The sequence below is a fragment of the Ptiloglossa arizonensis genome, chromosome 8 (genome assembly GCF_051014685.1).
Source record: "Ptiloglossa arizonensis isolate GNS036 chromosome 8, iyPtiAriz1_principal, whole genome shotgun sequence".
NCBI lineage: Eukaryota > Metazoa > Arthropoda > Insecta > Hymenoptera > Colletidae > Ptiloglossa > Ptiloglossa arizonensis.
Window position 1 is genome coordinate 7,542,544 of NC_135055.1, and position 19,187 is coordinate 7,561,730.

General features: G+C 38.1%; 2 protein-coding genes across 2 annotated transcripts; one reads left to right on the forward strand and one right to left on the reverse strand.

Moving 5' to 3' along the window:
* Positions 1-929: 929 nt before the first annotated feature.
* Positions 930-18,682, reverse strand: Lrt (Leucine-rich tendon-specific protein). The gene is made up of 5 exons (XM_076318156.1): positions 18,258-18,682; positions 6,330-6,690; positions 5,187-5,501; positions 3,981-4,313; positions 930-3,211 (listed from the first exon to the last, which is right to left on the reverse strand). Exons 2-5 carry the CDS (start codon positions 6,687-6,689, stop codon positions 1,841-1,843), a joined length of 2,379 nt encoding a protein of 792 aa, XP_076174271.1. The 5' UTR covers position 6,690; positions 18,258-18,682; the 3' UTR covers positions 930-1,840.
* Positions 7,061-17,139, forward strand: LOC143150652 (IQ and AAA domain-containing protein 1-like). The gene is made up of 10 exons (XM_076319103.1): positions 7,061-7,150; positions 7,426-7,799; positions 7,877-8,029; positions 8,378-8,511; positions 8,744-9,004; positions 9,559-9,860; positions 11,339-11,834; positions 13,384-13,733; positions 14,870-15,118; positions 16,696-17,139. The coding sequence occupies exons 1-10, from the start codon at positions 7,061-7,063 to the stop codon at positions 17,137-17,139; spliced, it is 2,853 nt and encodes a 950-aa protein (XP_076175218.1).
* Positions 18,683-19,187: the final 505 nt, after the last annotated feature.

Here is a 19,187-nt window from a genome sequence, read left to right on the forward strand (position 1 = left end):
GAAAACAATAGATTTCCTCGAATTTAGAAATTATTTATATTCGTCAAATGAGTTTACTTCGAATTAAATCATTTATTCGTTACTTTTTGAATGAAAATTACTCGAATTATTTAAACACATTGAATAACATAAAAAAAAGTATTTCTATTATATTTAAAAAACTTGTTTCGATTTAATGCAGTGTATTTATTCTTCTTCGTCTTTTGACTTGACATTCTCCGATGACCTGGTCGTCTGCTTCAAAACCACTTTTACGGCAGTAGGTGATTTTAAACTTACCAAAAGCGACAGAAAATAAGAATGAACAAAAACAAACAACAGAGAATAAAAGAGAGAAAGAGAACGTTTAGTGAATAAAGGGACAGATATTCTGCATTTGCTACCTTTCGATAACTGCATTGAATATAGTAATATACACAATTCTCAGAGTCACCGTTTTTAAACATAGAGTGCTGCAAAACCAATGATTAAAATCACTAAACACGCATAACCATACAATAGAACTTGTAATAATTATCGTTATGTAATATTTTACATTACAGTTGTAAGCTTTTTCTTATACATCGAGATTTTAAAAATCTATTTACATATGATAACGTATTTTATAATTAGTAATACATATATTACAATAAAAGTATTCATTAAAGCGCACGTGACAGAAAAGAAAGTTATAATAGAGTTCTGTTCTTTAAGACTTATTAAAGATACATACATATTTACATACAATTTTACGAATACTTGAATAAAGTATAACGAATTTTATGAAAAGTACAAAAATATATAAGCTAAATTTTGTATATGTTAGTATCGTATTCATCTGTATGAAATTTAAACTTTATACGTCAATCAAAATTTCCAAATATTATAAATGCGACTTTTCTATAGTATTAAGTTGTTAATTAACAACGATATATCATATATGCGCGATTATTAATTACGACTACATTTTTTATGTTTCTACTTCCACTTTAAGATTAATCTATCGCTAAATCCAGTTTGTATATAATTGGCACGTGTTTGTAAAATATTACTACAAATATTCTTTTAATCATATATTACTTAAATAAATTACGACGGCAGTACAGAAAATAGGTACCACAAACAACAACAGACTACTATAATAATCTATATGTCCCACTTCTTTTAACTTCTCACAAAACAATCCCATATAGAATACGATTTTTAGCGCGATTATCTTAAATTGATTCAATTACGTCCCGTTTTAGTTCTCTCCATTCCTTATAGATTCTTATCATTTACTGATATTTATAATTCTATTTGAAATTATCAGCTTCGTGACTAGTAGCTCATGGGCAGATTCTGTATAATAGAATCAGATACAACACCCTTTTCTCCTACCGAGGAAAGTATTCAATCTCAAACACTTAAATAATCAACAAGAATAAGCTGTATTATTTACAATGCAGACACAATGATGTCTTCGTTAAATACCGATTCATATCATGGTTTTCCGGTCCTAGAAAGAAAGAATAATTTTCGTTGAGGGAAAAGACTATCCCGCTGGAAACAGAACATGATTTTATCTCGTGTCGAATTCATCCTTTAAAACCACCCAAATTATACACGAAACGTACAGTAATGTCTTCTTCGAAACGAGGTAAGTAGGAATTTTTATCTCGATCTGGAACTGATCACTAGCCCTACACAAAGATAAACAGTATCCTTTGAAAGTAGAAATTACTGTAGTTCCGTATCGTGAAAAATGAAAGAGACAATCAGCTGTCCTACTGTTTCCAGTAGAACTTTCGTGTATGATTATTTCAAAGATTTCTACACTCGAAGAAAAACGTGAGACGTCGATTAGCCTATCAACGACGGATCAAACCTTCGTCGTGGCTAGCAATTTGATATAATGCGCTTTGTGTGTTATTTCAAATTCCTGTGCAGGTAGAAAGCATTGCGCCTGTATCCTTGGATGTTTCACCCTCTTCACGACGCTTCGACCGAGCACTACCAGCGCAATTAAAAGCGCACAACCGGCTCCAATGATCGCCAAAATGATTATTTCGGTATTCCGCTTGAACCCTTGCACCTCGACGCAACGAAGTCTACCTCGATTATCAACGAAGTTTGCTATAACGTCTTCCTCGTTAACTTCGTCGAGGCTGGCACAGACCTTGTAACGACCAGGCAACAATACCTCCAACGTTACGAACGTTAAACTACAGTTAAGCTTTTGCTTATGCACCGCAGATTCGGCGTCGAAAACGACAACCGACAGTTCGCATTCAGGTAGACTCGACTTCTTCAAGAAGGATAAGCTAACGTCAACGCGAAGGAAGCCCTGATCGGACACGTTCGCGTGTACCTCGGTTATCCTCGCGTCAGAAGTCTCTGCCACGGTGGTTTTCTGATCCTGCTGTGACTCTTGTTTGGTCTCTTCCAGGGTAATCACATCGCTGCACCCCAGGCCCAAGGAAACGTCATCGTAGCTCGTCGGTACTAGGAGTACCACGCAGTAACGATACTTGTGGCCTACTTGCAAGTGCAACGAGGCGGGAATGGACACAGGTAACGAACAGGGATCTCTCATCATACGCGAGTCGCAATGAAGGGAACTAGAGACCGTCTGCACCTCGCTGTCCCCTATGGTTTCGTAAACGATCAACGTATCACACGTGTATCGCTCTGTGCACATCTCCACGTGCCACAAAAGATTGACACCGCTCGACTTGTCATAGTGAAACTCCTTCAATGTCAACTGAGCGCCGGTTAGAGGTTCTCTGGTCGTCATTGGTGGTGTCGGTTCGCCACAGAGGAGACTACCAGGAGAGACCTGTGTCAGTATACCGTTTTCCAATGCAGGTGGTGTTGCGCAGACTGCCGAGGACTTATCCTCCTCGTTCAGGCTAGAATTGCTCAACCAGTTGGCAAATTCCAGTAGGGTACAGTCACAATTTAGAGGATTGTCGGCCAGAGAAAGTCTCTTCAGGCGCAACTTCGACGTCGGCACATCGTTGGCTACCATAGTGATGTCGTTGTCATCCAGTCGGAGATCCTGGAGACTCTTCAACGGCACCACCAGGTCAGCGGTTAAAGATCGCAGGAAATTGTGCGTTAAGTCCAACGTGGTTAGTTTTTCTAAATGCGCTAAAGAAGAGCTGGATACCGCGACAATGCGGTTGTTCGCTAGATCGAGTCTAGTGAGGGTCGACAGATATTTGAACGAGTGGTCCTCCAATACGTCGATCTAAAATTAAAAAGATCCTTTTCAATGCGTCATCGTGTTTTGTTAAAATTACGAGTACACTGGTACTAAATATCTGCCCGTTTAATTTTATTCCAAATATATAATGCATTGTTTATTACTTAGCGTATGATTACTAATTGTAATTGGCCAATACTTACGCACTAAAGCAATGCAATTCGATAATCTCTCATTTAACTACGGTATGCAACCAGGGTGGTCAGATCGGATTCTCCAAATCCCTGACCAGGAGTGAGAGGAGGTAGCACGGTGGGGGGCGGTCTCGCTCCTTCACGCATCGTGCGTTAAGACCAATCGCATCGCGACCTTCTCCCACTCCAATGCCTTTACAAAGGTGGGATGGCCCCCACCGTACTACCTTCTCCCACTCCTCCCGATCAGGGATTTAGAGAATCCAATCTGGCCACACTGTATGCAACGAATAGATGCGAATCAAGTTTTTCAACAACCTGTATACATTTACTAAAGGCAATTAAAGAAAATAGCAAATTTCGTTAGTATCATTGACTATGATATAACCAACTTTATCACTACACATCGACTAAATAACTATCATTCCCGAGTTCATACTATATACATATGTATGCGTCAAAATTTGTCCCTTTAATAAATTACAAAAATTGACCATTTTCCATCACTGCCTTTTCAATCATGCCGATTAAAGAAGTTACTTAGTATGGCTTGTGGAAACTTCTTTTATTGGTGGGCAAATATTTACATACGGAATATCAGTTTGATATAGTCACGTTACCTGATTGTGACTCAAGCTGAGGTAAGATAAGTTCCTCAATCCTTCCAGAGCTCCTTGCTGAATGTTTACGAGCTCGTTTTCAGACACAGCGAGCAATCGCAGCCGTGGCATTTGAGGAAGGAGATTCGGGCCCATCGGGCCCAGCAACAAGTTATTGGACAAATCGAGCTCTTCCAAGATCTTGAGGCCCCTAAGCGCTGACAACGCCGAGACGCTTAAACGATTTCCGCGCATCCTCAATGAACGTAACGCGGACAACGCGGAAAACGCTTGTGGCGATAGTTGCGACAATAAATTGTCGCACAGGTCCAAGTACGTCAGGTTTGACATGCCCTGTGAAGTGTTTAAGCTCGAAGTAGCCGAATATGAATTATTTTCGACTCAACACGATTTTTCAACGGATGTGGACAAATAGTTATGATGATGTCTCTTGTTACAAACAAGAAAATTATATTAGGTTAAGGGAGAGTTTTATCGTTTCTTTTTATACCTATTTTTGTATGCACTCTGGACTGTAGGTAGGTGGACGGACTTCAATGAAAATAGGTAGGAGGAACGAGTAAAACCCACCTAAACTATTTAAGCAACGTTTTGTGTTCGTCATTTAATTTCTGTCAACTCATTGTATCATTAACATAGCTGAAGATAAAGTGTATTTGCAACATTGCGTGCTCTATGAGTTCCAAAAAGGCAGTAACGTAGGCAGTAAATAAAGTGTTTGGAGAGACTATTGTAATAGCTGAAACTTGTCAAAGGTGGCTCGTGAAATTTTGATCGGGTGAATTTTCCTTGTAAGATGAACCAAGATGATTTCTGATTCAGATTTCTGCAAAATGTTCTTAATGGAAATGAATACGTAAGCTTTGAATGTGTCGAAATGGCAATGGAAACATTTTTCGCGTCTAAAGGCGAGGACTTTTCTCCAGGGAAGTGAGAAAGCTACTAGAACAATGGCGAACGATCTTAACTAATGAGTGAAATTATATTCCAGAATAAATTGTAACGAATAAGTAAAAATAATCATTTTTGTTTTCTTGAAAAAAAAACGAGAGAACTTTCCCTTGCATCTAATAATTACCATCATCGTGGATTGAATTACTAATTATCTTACAGTCCATTAGGCTCGGTATTTATTCAAAGGTTCGCATTACGATTGTAAATAGATTTGTCTTTCATTTCGACGATAAGATGTAACGGAGAATTTACCTTAAAGGAGTCAGCTTCTAAAGTTTTCAGTTTATTCTGCGACAGATCTAAACGTTCCAACCCGACGAGGTGCGAAAGAGCAATTGTTGGAACAGAGTCTAGGAGATTATTTGGAAGTCCGAGAGCTTGAAGAGGTCTTGCAAGTGCAGTGAAAGCATTTTCATGAACGCGTCTCAGTTCTCCGGTGGAAATAACCAATCCGTGCAGAGCAACGTCTTCGAGGAAACGGGCTGGTAATAGGGAGATTCCTGTGACGGTTACATCGAGAAGAGAGATTGTTCCTGGACGACTGGATCTCAGGTGCTTGCTGATAGTCTACAGAAAATAAACCAATTTAGATGAAAACTTTATAAATAAAACACAATTAAAGAATAATAAAAAATTACATTACTGCATAAGGGCAAGTTAATGAAAGCATAAATTTTAATTATAATATAAAAGAAATACTTAGTAGAACCACTTGTAATGGCACACGTGTAATGAACACTTCATAGGTTCAAATTAAAAATCGTACAACACATTATGAACCCTGTATTGCGGTTCATAATGTCAACGGGTCGTTGGTTGCTCACATTGGTCCTCCCAACAAATTTAATTAGTTGTCCCGGATTGCGTAACGGGGATTGTTCGATTTGCGGAGGTATCGAAAGACAGGATATTCGTTGGAGTAATTGGTAACGGTACTTTCGACGCAAAGCAACAAACGTACACCCGGGACAAGGAGAAGAAGAGTCTCGTACAATGGTCTCCTGGATAATACTTACGACTTGTACTTCATCGGCGGTCTATACGCCCACGCCTACCTGACGAGTGACTAAAAAATCACTGACCCCAATAGGATGGCAAAATAATACGAGACTGAGACAAACTTGTACGTCATGAGGCAAAAAGCACTATACCACCCGTATAATCACGAACTATAGAACGTATAGAAAACGTATTATTCGTATAGATAACGCATTCTGCAGTTAATAAGTTCTGGCGCTTCGTTTTTAAGTTCTACGTAATGCTTTAGATTCACAGTCTGATCAAGAGCTGTTAACCTCTCTTGGATAAATCCACAGCGTTTTATCGAACGACAAAACTTATTGAACAACCTAGTATAACGTTCGGGAAAAAAATGTTTTCACGGATAAAAATTACCTGCAACGCCGTTCTATCGCCGGTGCATCTCAACGTATGTGGAAAGTCGCACGAGCACTCGACGCCCGCTTTTGTAATATTTGGACACTCCCAAATGGTGTCAGACGAAGGCGAGGGCGCGTGGGACGAGTCTTTAGCATTTCCCTCGTCCGGATTTTTTAAAGCGTTTGACGAATTTAACGGCATCTCTTCAACTTTGTTCACGCTGGATATCGTTGGATAGGATGTTGCGATCGAGACGGTCGTGGTGATAACGTTGGCCGCAATTTCGGCCTCTGCGAGGTCATCCTTCGTTGTATCCATGCACGTCGCCAGCGTTGTGAGCAACAGGATCAACGAACATCGAGACGTCCACAACATTCTAAAATAATTATTGAAATTGAGATGAACACGAGCTGTCTTCGTTACGTTTGTGTGTTAAATTTACTTAAAAAATTATTACCACCTTTTGTAAAGAACCGTGTACTCGTAAATTTAGATCCAGTCACGAGAATACATAATGAGTAAATTTAATTTACATAAAAGTGCAAAGAAAATGGGAATTCAGAGTACATTTAAATATTATCAAGATAATCACCCGAGGCACAAGACACGTATTGTACAGTAATATTTACTGCATAATTGTCAAAAATTATTACAGCTGCCACCTCAGTTCTCAGATCTGAATCCGTCTAAAGCATCGGTGTAATGATTACGTCTAAAGAAATGTTAAGACAAAGACTAAAAGAAGAATGGAAGAATATTGCAACAGAGTATCTGAAAAGATAATTGGAAGTATACCGCAACGATTAACGGAGATCATTTCTCAAAAAGGATACCCTGTACGATATTAAATTACATTTTGTTTGTAAAAATTCATGCAGAAACTATAAATTTTTTAAAGTGTCCGAATACTATTGAAACTTCAAATTTAGACATGATTTCATTCAAAACATATTATCTAACGTTATACAGTACATGAATAAAATGTAAGCTTTCGTTGACTAGACCCTATGTAATTTAAGATTAAATATTCTTTTTCTTCGTCGTGAATAAAATTACAATTCGATAAAGTAAAAATTGTACAGTGTACAAATATTAAAGTTACTCAATGTAGATACAACCTTGTAGACCGTGGACAACATTGATATTAAAAGCAAAATGGACCCGAGCAACAGGTTGTCAACTGAACACCGTCCCATTTCGACAGTTTCTTTGTCCTGTCACTTCACCAACATCGTCTCTAATAACCAAACTCTTGGCCCTTCAATCATCGCAAAATTTACAAGTGAACTTTCTGCACCGACAACCGATCACCCTCTGGCACAAGAATTATCAAACAAACAGCTTGAAACCAATGTCAGACGAACTATGGCTCATTTCGAGAAACGACCTGGACAAATTGCTCGATCTCGATCGAAGAGTACAACAAACAATGCAATCGAATGAAAAGGAAGAGGATTTGGATACAATGCTTCCGATGTATCTCAGGTGCAATTACCACGTCACGAGCAGCAAGAATTTCAAATAAAATTGCTTGAAAGTTTTGCGAATTGATACCTTTACAGGTATCTGAACCTGGTGAAGAGGCTCATAGTTTGCCACGATCAAATGATGCAAACACAAAAACGGGCCTTGACAAAACGAGTTCTGGACTGCGCAGTCGCCCGAATGCTTGACTACAAGAAACGGATTGTCAATTTGAACTTCACGGATTACCTGTATTATTTACACTACTAATGTCACATGAAATTACACATTACGTTACAATTTAACGCAACTCCTTAGAACGAACCTTAAAAAATATCGATCTATAATTCGAATCTTCCTCTAGATAATACACGTGTTTTTCAAACAGTACGGTATTATAAACAATATAAAAGAAGTTTTAACACTGCAGATTCATCGTGTCTAGACTGCATTTACTATTACTATGTTCCTAATATTCAGATTTTTAGAGAAACGTTCAACCAACAGAACGACATTTTTGCATTATTTCGTCATTTTTCCATTAAGAGATACGAAAGGATCGTACGTTTTACAACACTAATAATGAAAACACTGTTCAGGTGGCCCGATGACTTTATGAATCGGTTAAAGTACACACCCGACGATGTGAAAATATCTGCGTCTGTGGCTGGCAAAGATGTGGTGCAGAAACGCAGAAAACGTATCGAAGAGCTAATAGAAAATGCTCACAAACGCAAGTTACTGAACATTCTAAATAAACAAATACAACCTCTTGTACGATATCCGACCAATTAACATTTTTACCGATCGATTGCCACGACACTTGCCACTCATTTACGAATTACATCTGAACTTTAATTCGCGTATTAAAACATGTTATTAAAATACAAACGATCATCGATAAAATTGTTTCACGATTCGTAAGGAACTTGACCGATGTGTCTAAATGATACTTTTGATAACAGTGACGGAAAATGCGAGCGAAGTGACCGAAGTCGAGAGCATCGTCGAGTCCGAAAAATCCAAAGGAAGTGTACCTAAACTTCGACGAAGAAAGGTGAAAGAAGTAAGCGAGGTTGGCGAAGTTTCAACGTTTCTTCACGAAACAGACGAACAGATCGCGGCTTGGGAAGCTCAGAAAACTCAGGAAAAAATTATGCAAAACGCAATACTGCTCGTACAAAGCCACGAAAGAGCAAGAGTCGGTCGTTCTATCGCGATTCAAGGTGAGATCTTTAACCGAAGCAAGTGCTATCGAATCATTAAAAACTGCACTTCGAAGTAACTTTTCATTCGTTGAGTTTAGAAAAAAAGTATGTTTGATACAAGTTATGCTACTATCAAAGTACGCAACGCAACTTTTAAATGAGCTTAACTCTCATCAATACGTAGAGAAAATTTAGCAAAATTAAATAATACTTCCTTTCCATCTCTTCATTTACAGTTTCAAATGATCGGTCATGTACACAAGTTTTTTAAAATATTTCTTGGAAGTATAAATCTACTTTCAATCCCTATTGCTATTTCGCTCCAAGTCGGGTAAAACCAGATGACCACTGATCATTTCTAAATTGCAACAGTGAGTTTGACTAAAAAACTCTACAAACAGTAAACAGTCAAACGAATTGTGTCTAAGGTCAGCATCGACTAGACAGAAACTTACTCGTGAGTCTAAAAATGAAACGCAAAAGGGATTGAGAATCGTTTCACGTTTCCAAGAATTACTCCAGAGGGTAAAATGCAAAAGCGTTTTCATCAATACCGTATGTTAACATCGCAGTGCAACGAATGAGTGATTACAAGAGGAAACTAGAGATCAAAGAAATTGTACCGAAGAGACTGAAGAAATCTACCTACGAAAAAGCTGCTAGAAGGATACAGAGATCTTGGAAGAGGTACGTCGCAAGGAAGGCGAGAAAAAAGAGAAATGAACATGTGGAAGAACTGTTGGGCATGATAATACCTAGCTGGAGATCAAATAAAATATTCGTAAAAGATGAAGAAAACTTTCGAAAGAAGAGCGAACCGATGCCACCGTTTGCTAGTCAAATCAAGATGGCGGCCGGGGATGAACAAGCAAGAGTAATTACGTATTTTGGGCTATCGCAACTTAATGACAGTTAACCTTTGCATATATTATACTGTAAACAAAATGCTACAGGATTTTGCATATTCCAATTGCAAATGTTAAATTTGTCACAAGCTTTCGAATGTGAGTCAAATGGGTCTATCAAAAAATGATAGATTCTCCTTTGCATGTAATACAATCGAGTAAAGTAAAATAAATCTATAAAATATTAGGTTGTTCGATAAGTTTTATCGAACAATAAAACTTATTAAACCACCTATTATATAAATCGATACAATGCAAAGGTTAAATTTGTCACAAGTTTTCGAGTGTGAGTTAATATTTCAGCTGGGTTTATCAAAAAATAATTTCGCAATGTATTACTTTGTAATACAAATTAGATTACTTTGCATGATATACAATTGATTAAAATAAAATAAATCGGAACACAGGTACCGGACAAACGTATTCAAATAGATGCTTAGTGGTATACCGAATTGTTATTTGTCTAGCACCAAATCGATAAAATTACATATAGAGAAGGAAATGATAAATAAATAAATTTCCTTAGAAGATTTCAACCGAAACATAGATTTTTTAATAATATATAAAACTGTGAATAACAAACTACACTTTGTACAAAGACATTTGTCTGGTACTGTAAATATATAATAGTATCTCTCAAGTATACAGTTTTTGCCAGCAAATGTCATAGAATCTACTTACTCTTTAATTTAGTTTACTAATTTAACATCTTTTCTACATTGTATACAGAGTCATGTAAAAATAACTCGAAAGAGGTACTTTTTCGTTTCCGAGGAAATCAAGTTTGAAAATTACTTTCATTACTCGTACACTGAATTATTCGTAGGTTCTCTACTAATAAGTAAGAAATTATTTTTGAAATTATCAATGAGAGTATTAAAATTTATGATGCTCTGTAGCACCTTCTCTGTCTGGATGACGACAATTCAGAGATCCTAATATAAATATGATAGTGTAAGCAAAAGAAAGTGTTTGTAATTGATAATTAATTGAAAAGATGGTACAGTCCATGCATACTTGAAAGAATCTTCAAACTCGATTTTCTCGAAAATGAAACTATGAACGAAAAAGTATTATTCCTTTTTCTCGATGTACTTTTACACGTAAAATCATCCCCTGTCTGTATATATTTTCATTTATCCTTTGTACATCCTTACATGTGTAAATATTGTTTAAAATGTATCTCGTTTTTACAATTTTTACACGATTGTAATAAGATTGAAAGAAAAGAGAAAATCAAAGACCAAAATGTCACATCAAGATATTTGCTCGCAAATTCTAATTAATATTAACCGTTCAAATGGGTATAACACAATTTCGAAACATTCTAATTAATAAATATTCAGCCTCAGAACCTAATTCAGACTGATGGTCACATTTAAAAATGCTTCGTTCTTGAATATTTGATCGCAACTTTCTGAAAGTCAACTACTATCCGTTTGTAAAGTTGTGGAAAATCAAAGGACCTGGCTTTATAGAAGACTTCACGGACGAAATTCAGGAATGGTACGTAATCTCGTACAATGAAACAGGAAATTTCGACGTCTATCCAGCCGCGAATTGGGGTGACAGTATTCTAATCGTTACCGGACAAACACAAACACCTCGTGAATATTTAATGGGAATGATGGCGAAGAAAACGGAAGAGCAACCATCGAAGACGAAAACTGTCGGCAAAAAGAGCACAGTCGTCCCTTGGATGCCTAGAACAGAGGCTTTGGACCCCACCAATCAGGATTTCATTGACAATTGGAACTTTCGTGAAAAATTAAACGATCCATGGCTGAAGATCTACAGCGACCTGGTCACGGACGAACTTTGTTACGAACTTCAATTGGAATTGAAGAAAATAGTCGACGAACTGATGAGACTCGAGCTACAGACACTGAACCAGGTCCTGAGAGATGCTAATAATAGACAACTTAATATATCCAAAAAGAAGGGTAAGTTGCCTGATTTTGTCCTCTATGCGGCCAGAATTGTTAGATGTAAAAGTTCTGTCGTTTTTTTATATCTATTTTTGTATGAAATCTGGGTTGTAGGTAGGTGGACGGACTTCAATGAAAATATCGTTTCAAAATCGTTGTTTATAGTTCTTCTTTTTCATATTAAATGATAAATGATGCAATTAAATATAACCAATATGTCCTTGAATTATACTAAATTACATTTTTACATTCTTGGTACTTTTTGAGTTTTACCTAATTGAACAGATATATTATATTTTTATTTTTTATTTAATTATGAAACCATAGAAATTTAATGTTCAGTTTGATCTCATTTTAAAGAATAAAATTTCACCTTTATTGTAATAAAGAATTTGGCTGTCACTAGATGCTAATGGAAAAGTTATATAATGAAAATGTGTTTTTGGTTTCTGCCTTCTTTTGCAATAATAACTTTCTTGTAGTCGAAACGAAAAAATTAACGTATTTTTTCATGAAAAAAAAAAAATAATGTTTATTCACGTTTTTCTGAGTGTTTACCATGGGTAATCAAAAGAAGACATTTGTCGATAACATATTACCCATAAAACGTATTATGCTTGCTATCACGATGTGGTTTAGGACTAGTTTTTCTTTGTTTTTGACTTCTTTTGGTGGATAAATTGATGGATTATTAATTCAATGGTTTAATTAATTAATTTAAATATAATTATATTGTAATAATATATAAATTTATGATTATTTTATTTTTAAATATTATACTTAATTAAAAAATTCTTAAAACTGTAACGTTATTTTGATTATTCTGCACTAATAAACACCGAAACATATGTGCTACCTGCATAAAGTGACAAAATAAGAAATATCTACACAATTTTAGTCGTAATATGTTTTTTCCACTTTTTAAGTACAAATACTCCACTGTGCAACAATACCCCGTGAAAAAATAAATAAAAAAATGTAAAATAAAATTTGTTCATACATACCTTCGTTTATGAGAAAATCAATGTTGAAAATTCGTAATCACGCATCTGTTCATTCCTTATTATCTCTACGTATGTTGTTATCGGTAAACATTGACGATGGCGTGATCGATGGAAGACAAACAATACAGTACCGTCACCAATCTTTACAAACACCAACACACGTAGGACTAACATGCAATGGAGAGACCCCAGGTAGTCAAGTTAAATGCACATTCCATGAATTTTTAACCCTTTGCATTCGAAGCTTGTTTGCTACCAGAAACTGGCGCCTGGATAAAATCGTTTAAATCGTAAAATTAATCTAAAATGTGTAACATTACACAAAAAGTGTAATATTTAAATTCCAATTTGAACTCCAAGCCGTGAAACTTTTCCAAATTGACAAAAATATACTTAATTACGTAACGACCGAGTATCTCCTCCCAAATCCAAAGGGTTAAACCCGATTCTTTTCAGAGACGAAGGTTTTCGTTTACTTTTTCACGAAAAATCATATATAGGCCGCTCCTACTACGTTTTACGACGTAACATGTACATTTAACCAATTTCGAAACAAACAGGCGGCAAAAAACAAACCAGAAAGAGGACAAAAAAGAAGAATCCTCTGGATAACGTTCCTACTGAAACTATTTTCCACGAATTGGCGCAAGCCAATATTATCAGAAACTATCCCATATGTTCATTGAGCGATTGGATTGGGGATCTCTCGTATCAGAACTTCGAAGCGGCCCAAGAATTTCGGGATTACAGGCATCGCTTGGGTGAGATCAAACAAGTTGTCATGGAAAACTGTGTGCTTCCTCTCAGTTCGAAAGAAATTCATCAGATCGCGCCCCTGATTCGATCAGTTTGTATCTGCGGTCTTGCACAGTACGGAAAAAGTTTTCTGGTGAACGCAATTTGTTCCGAGGTGTCTATCGCTCGTATCTTCTTTGAACGAATACAATTGGATGTGTTCACTAACACTAAGTTTACGAACATTTTTTGCGTCAAATTTACGCGTATCCGTAGAGAATTATAAAATTGAGAAGCTTTGAAAAAAATGAATTTCCATACATATTTGTCTCGTTAAATGGATAAAAATCAGTAGAAGTAGTGGAAGAAAAATGTAAACGGTTTTTCTAATTTTTCTCATCGATCAAAATATATCAAAATGCATCAAAATGCATCAAAATGACGCATCCCGTAAACCTAGTGTTAACCCATCTGCATCTTTGCTCTAAATGTAAAGCTTGTTTGAACTATTCTAAGCTTCGTGAAAGTAATTTCGTATTTATTTATCGTTCTTTCGATATTAAATTGTCTATCTGTTACTCGGTTATACAGAGTGAGCTGGAATTCGTAGTGCAACCGAGCAGGGGGTGATTCTATGTGAAAAAGTAAGATAAAAATTTGACGTAACTCTTTTTTTATCCGGACTTCCATTTTCGAGAAAATCAGGTTTATTGTTTGTTCATCTTCGTGAACGATTTAGTTATTTATTCTTCTACGATGTTTGTGTCCGTTCGGGATAGTGTTTACAAACATTATTTATTGTGCGATTAGAGCAGTACAAAGTGTTTCCGTTGATAATTAATTTTTTATTCTTTATTACTACTTTCTATTGCAACACTAGAATACAGTACACTCTTACATGTATTGTGAAAATGTCCTCGTTGTTGTCATTTTTTGACGATGACTTTATAAAACGAGATAAATGAGAACTGTGTAGTAAACGGAATGTTTCCATCATTGTCAATGTTTATACACACTATTTTGGATGGCGACAGCCACGGTAGAAGAATATACATCTAAATCGTTTACAATGTTGAACTTGAAAGTCGGTCTTGTCGAAAACGAAGTCCCGATTAAAAAAATGTTATACCAAATTTTTTTCTTATTTTTCACGAGTAATTCCCTGATCGATTGTACTGCGAATTCCGGCCCACCCTGTATAGCCGAGTAATAGACAGACAACTAAAAGTAATTGTGCGCGGATTATTCCACTTAATGATGCAAATGACGAGTTAAAGACCGTTTACCATTTAACTGGATAAATTCGTACAGGTCGGAGCATTATTATTCGACATGACACCAACTGTACTGGTAGACAAGTACGTTGGCCAAAAAAACGAACAGAAGTTGATCAACATGATTTCCAAAGTGGCTCGAGAATATGCTCCTTCTGTAATCTTCATCGATAATGGTGAAAGACCTTGGTGGAAGAAAGTACCTCCGGAGGAGACCTACTCAAAACCGAAACGATTTGCGCGATACTATTTGAAACTAGTGAAGAGTATCAAGCGTGGCGATCAGGTAACTTTATGCGAAATAATATAAATTGTTAAAGAAAAAGCAAGGCCAAATTGCAAACACTATTCGTCAAAACGAAGAAAGAAATCTTAATGATCACAAGTCAGCAAAATAATTGTTCAACTCATGTTTATCAAGTTCTTTATTTTGACCAATAGTAGTTCCTGAACTTTGACCCTGTTTCTTTATTCGTCACCTTATATACACCACTGATCAAACGTTTGGACGCACTTACTTTCTCATTCGTTTAGCGAATGAATTTGGCACAAAGCGTAGATCATTTGGGCGTCTCTTAATTGTTTTAAACTGCAAAAAGAAAAAAGATGGGGGAATTTTGGACAACGTGCAATTGAGAAACAAATTATACAGCATGTTGAATGTCCCTCGATAAAGGAACTGAAAAAGAAAGTGAAATTCAGGACGATACTTAAGGCAGTAAACTTATGGGACAATGTATACATAATATTATGTATAATATTATGTTGGATGATATTGGAAGAAATCATGTTTGAAGAATCGTTCAAAAAACGTCGAAGCTTTGGAAAACTAATCGAAAAGACAGGTCGTGTGATCAATTTCACGTAACATATGTTACTATTTTGTCCGTTAACGTGTGTACCTAAACGTTTGAATGGCGGTGTACATCTTAATATGATATATTTATTTCATTTCCTTGCGCGATGTTTAAGAGGAAAGTGCGTCGTGTTGCAATTGAACGGACTTGCAGTGCCTCGCCTAAAGTGGCGAGGAATGTTAAAGTTGGTGATCTGGTAGCGCCCACTTTATGAAATTCTCGATATTCCTGTTTCGACTCTTTCTCGAATATGAATGAACCACCTCGATAAACACCGTCGAACCCCCTCCCCACCCTTCTCTTTCTTTCTCCTTCCCAAACGTCTCGATCGTTCGAACCTGGTCATCAATGAAACACCTCCTACCGAACGACCGAGACGTAGGTGGTACCGAGTTAACGTAAGATTTTAGAGTGTCGATGATTCCGGGCAGATACTGTTACCCATTGGCGTAGAAAATAACAAAGAAACCGCTTCTGCTCCTACGAAATAAGCAAACGAGAAAATCATAGTCTTACGGTGTATTATATACATCGAAGATCCTTTTAGAGACTTCAGAGGCATATAAATATGTCTCCAATATTTATCCTAAAGTTTTCGAGACAAGCTTGAATAATACGAACTAAATCTTACCAATAACAACGTAGTGGTAAATCAATTTGAAGCTAATTCTTGCAGCCAAGCTTTGTAAAATACACGAATTTTGCACTCGCGAGATCCGAAATACGAGATCTGTTAAATACAAGTTACACCGATGAGTCCAGCCAACGGACCCTGAACGAAAGGAAACTATTATTTGCAGACATATTTATACTTCCAAAGTCATATTTACTTTCTTAATAAATATCTCGCGAGACCGTAGTCGTTTATTCTTTTTGTTATGAAATTGATATTCCATCATCGTTGTCCGCTATCTGTATTCAGAGTCGTGCACCTAGAACTACGCTAGTTCGTTAATTACTTTCGAAAGAGTACGAGTTCGATACATCGGAACGCGATACTTTTCAGATCCTATTTCTCACGACCTCCTCGGAGCCATATAAAGCAACAAGACCCTTCATCAGGGTCCACGACAAGTTCATAATGATTCCTCTCACGGACTACAACACGCTGTACATGTTTTACAAAGATCTGCTGATGAAGTACCACGGAGTTCATCGCGATATTGACGTTTCCAGCTTAGCCAAGATGTCCGAGGGTATTCCGTTGGAATTCATCAAGAACGCGGTTGAGAACGTTCTGAATATTCAACGAAGAGTCAGCCTAAAGTTCAATCCACTGAGCCCGCGAGAGATTATGAAGGAAGTGTCAAAGTACGAGGGTCCTTCGAATAAGATACTGAGACAATTGGCGAAATTTGAAACTCGAACTGCGCTCGGTAGAAAGAGGGCGATATTGCTGAAGATCGAGCAAGCGGAACACCGGAAAATTCAAAAGACGCAGAAACGTTAAATATTTGGAAATCGAACGAAAAACCCGGTTTTCTAAATTTGATTGACGCGGATTGTTTTCCGCCTTGCGAGAACTCATTGCGAGAACCGTTCACAATGGAGACTGGAAACGCTGGAAACTTGTCGGGTAAAACGTGGAACGTAAACGCATTAAGAGACAAGGCTGCAACACTTTTAACTGGATCTGTCTGCAGTGAAAAAAGGTATACGTTTCGTCCGAACGTAATTCATCGTGTCGAATAAATTCGAAGAAAAGTGAATATACATGCGCGCGTGCACGTCGTTCAAAGACAGTGACCTTTCCGGGAGAAACATCTTTGAAAGAAGCACGACCATCGATTGAACGATTCCTTCTTTCTTTCGTATCGCGACTCGCCAACGTCCGTGTCCGGACGTGAAACTGGTTTTCGTCTTCGTAGGATGCTAAAAACGATCGTCGAAAAAGAGAAGGCAGATGTAGCGAGAAATATCGGTGAAAAAACTTTATACGTTTGGACGTACTGCAGCCGGAACTGGTTAATCATAGAAATACTCGACCTAAAAAACTCGATTTCTCAAATATTTCCACAAGGACGAGGGAACGTTGGTAACGTTTCGCATCGAGTTGTAACTAAATTCTGAAATAAAGTTAAGAACAAAACCTACTCTTCGACGGATTCATTAATACATCCCGATTCCAGTTGTGGGTGCGTCAATCTAGGTGAAGCGACCCACCAGAGTGACGACGACCACACGCATGTTCTACTTACTATTAGCGACTACAAAACCTTTTCCAAAAGCAAAAATGTTGTAATCGGAAAGTTAATTTTCTCTCGAAGAAAGTCCAACTAGAAGTGGTAACAGTATTAAGAAATAATTCTGATCCAAAGCTCTAGGTTTCACTCGAAGAAACAACATTTCAAAAAAGCTGAAACATTTAATAACCGAATCGAACCGTTGTCGATGCGTTGATTCCATATAGTCGACATAGTTCAACCTTGGCGATGATAACGGGCGAACGAGAAGCATTTAAAGAGAAATTCAGGAACCGAAGCGTTATTCTTGATTTTAAATACTCGAGAAGAGCAAATTCTCAGCCAGTTCCGAAACACGAAGAAGGCTTGGCGCGTACACACCTACCTACAGCGATATATGTCCCTCTGGTCAGTTTCGTGGCCCCTGCGGCTCCTCTTCACGCTCGGCGCACGCACACGCAACCGGTACGTCGTAGCACTCACGCAGGCGCGGCACGCGCCTTACGCGTCCAACCCACGTTGGGTGTCGCGCGCAGGCAACGCTCGAGCACCGAGAGTAAGCACGAGCGGGCCAATCGCACGCTTGCCGAACCGAGAGAGCTGTCACTCGGCCATAGGCGCGGGCGCACGAATCTTGAAACAGTGACCGTTAGACGAACGTCTGTGCCTCCTGGTCGAAAGTAGCGGAAAGAGACGGTAACACCCACGCCAATGATGCGTTCGCAGGGCGCATCTTCCGTTCGAATCCACCGTTTCCGTACACGCGCGCGTTTACACCCCGAGAACCGCGTCCTGTCCACGAGATCACCGGTGAAACTGTATACGTCGTAAACGCAAAGAACGACCGTACAACAACGTCGTGCTAGCTGATACTGTGCACAAGGCATGCGGTGGGCACTCGTGCTGAGAAAACGTTGCCTCCGCCGTGTCCACACGGTGGGGACTCCACCAGTGCGTCCGTCTCTCTGTGTCTCTCGGTTTCCACATAGCATAGCCATGTATGGAACACGGGACGACGTTCTCTCTCCCGGCCCTTACGCCCACTTAAACCGCTGCCGCTCTTGCTCCCGCTGCTAGCTGCCTCGTTCTCATAGTCTCGGAGCAGGTATCGTCGGACCAACGTCACCGTTACAGGTTGCCAGCCTTCCTCGACGTCGCTCCGTCAGCTTTATCTCCCTTGTCCACGGGCAACGTAGCAACTCGCGGCAAACTCGAAGACCCAGCGGCGTGTTCGAATTTAGCGCGCACCGAGAACGAGACTCTCGGCCGATTGATGATCTTCTAGGCAAGATATTCAGACACACGTATACCTGAT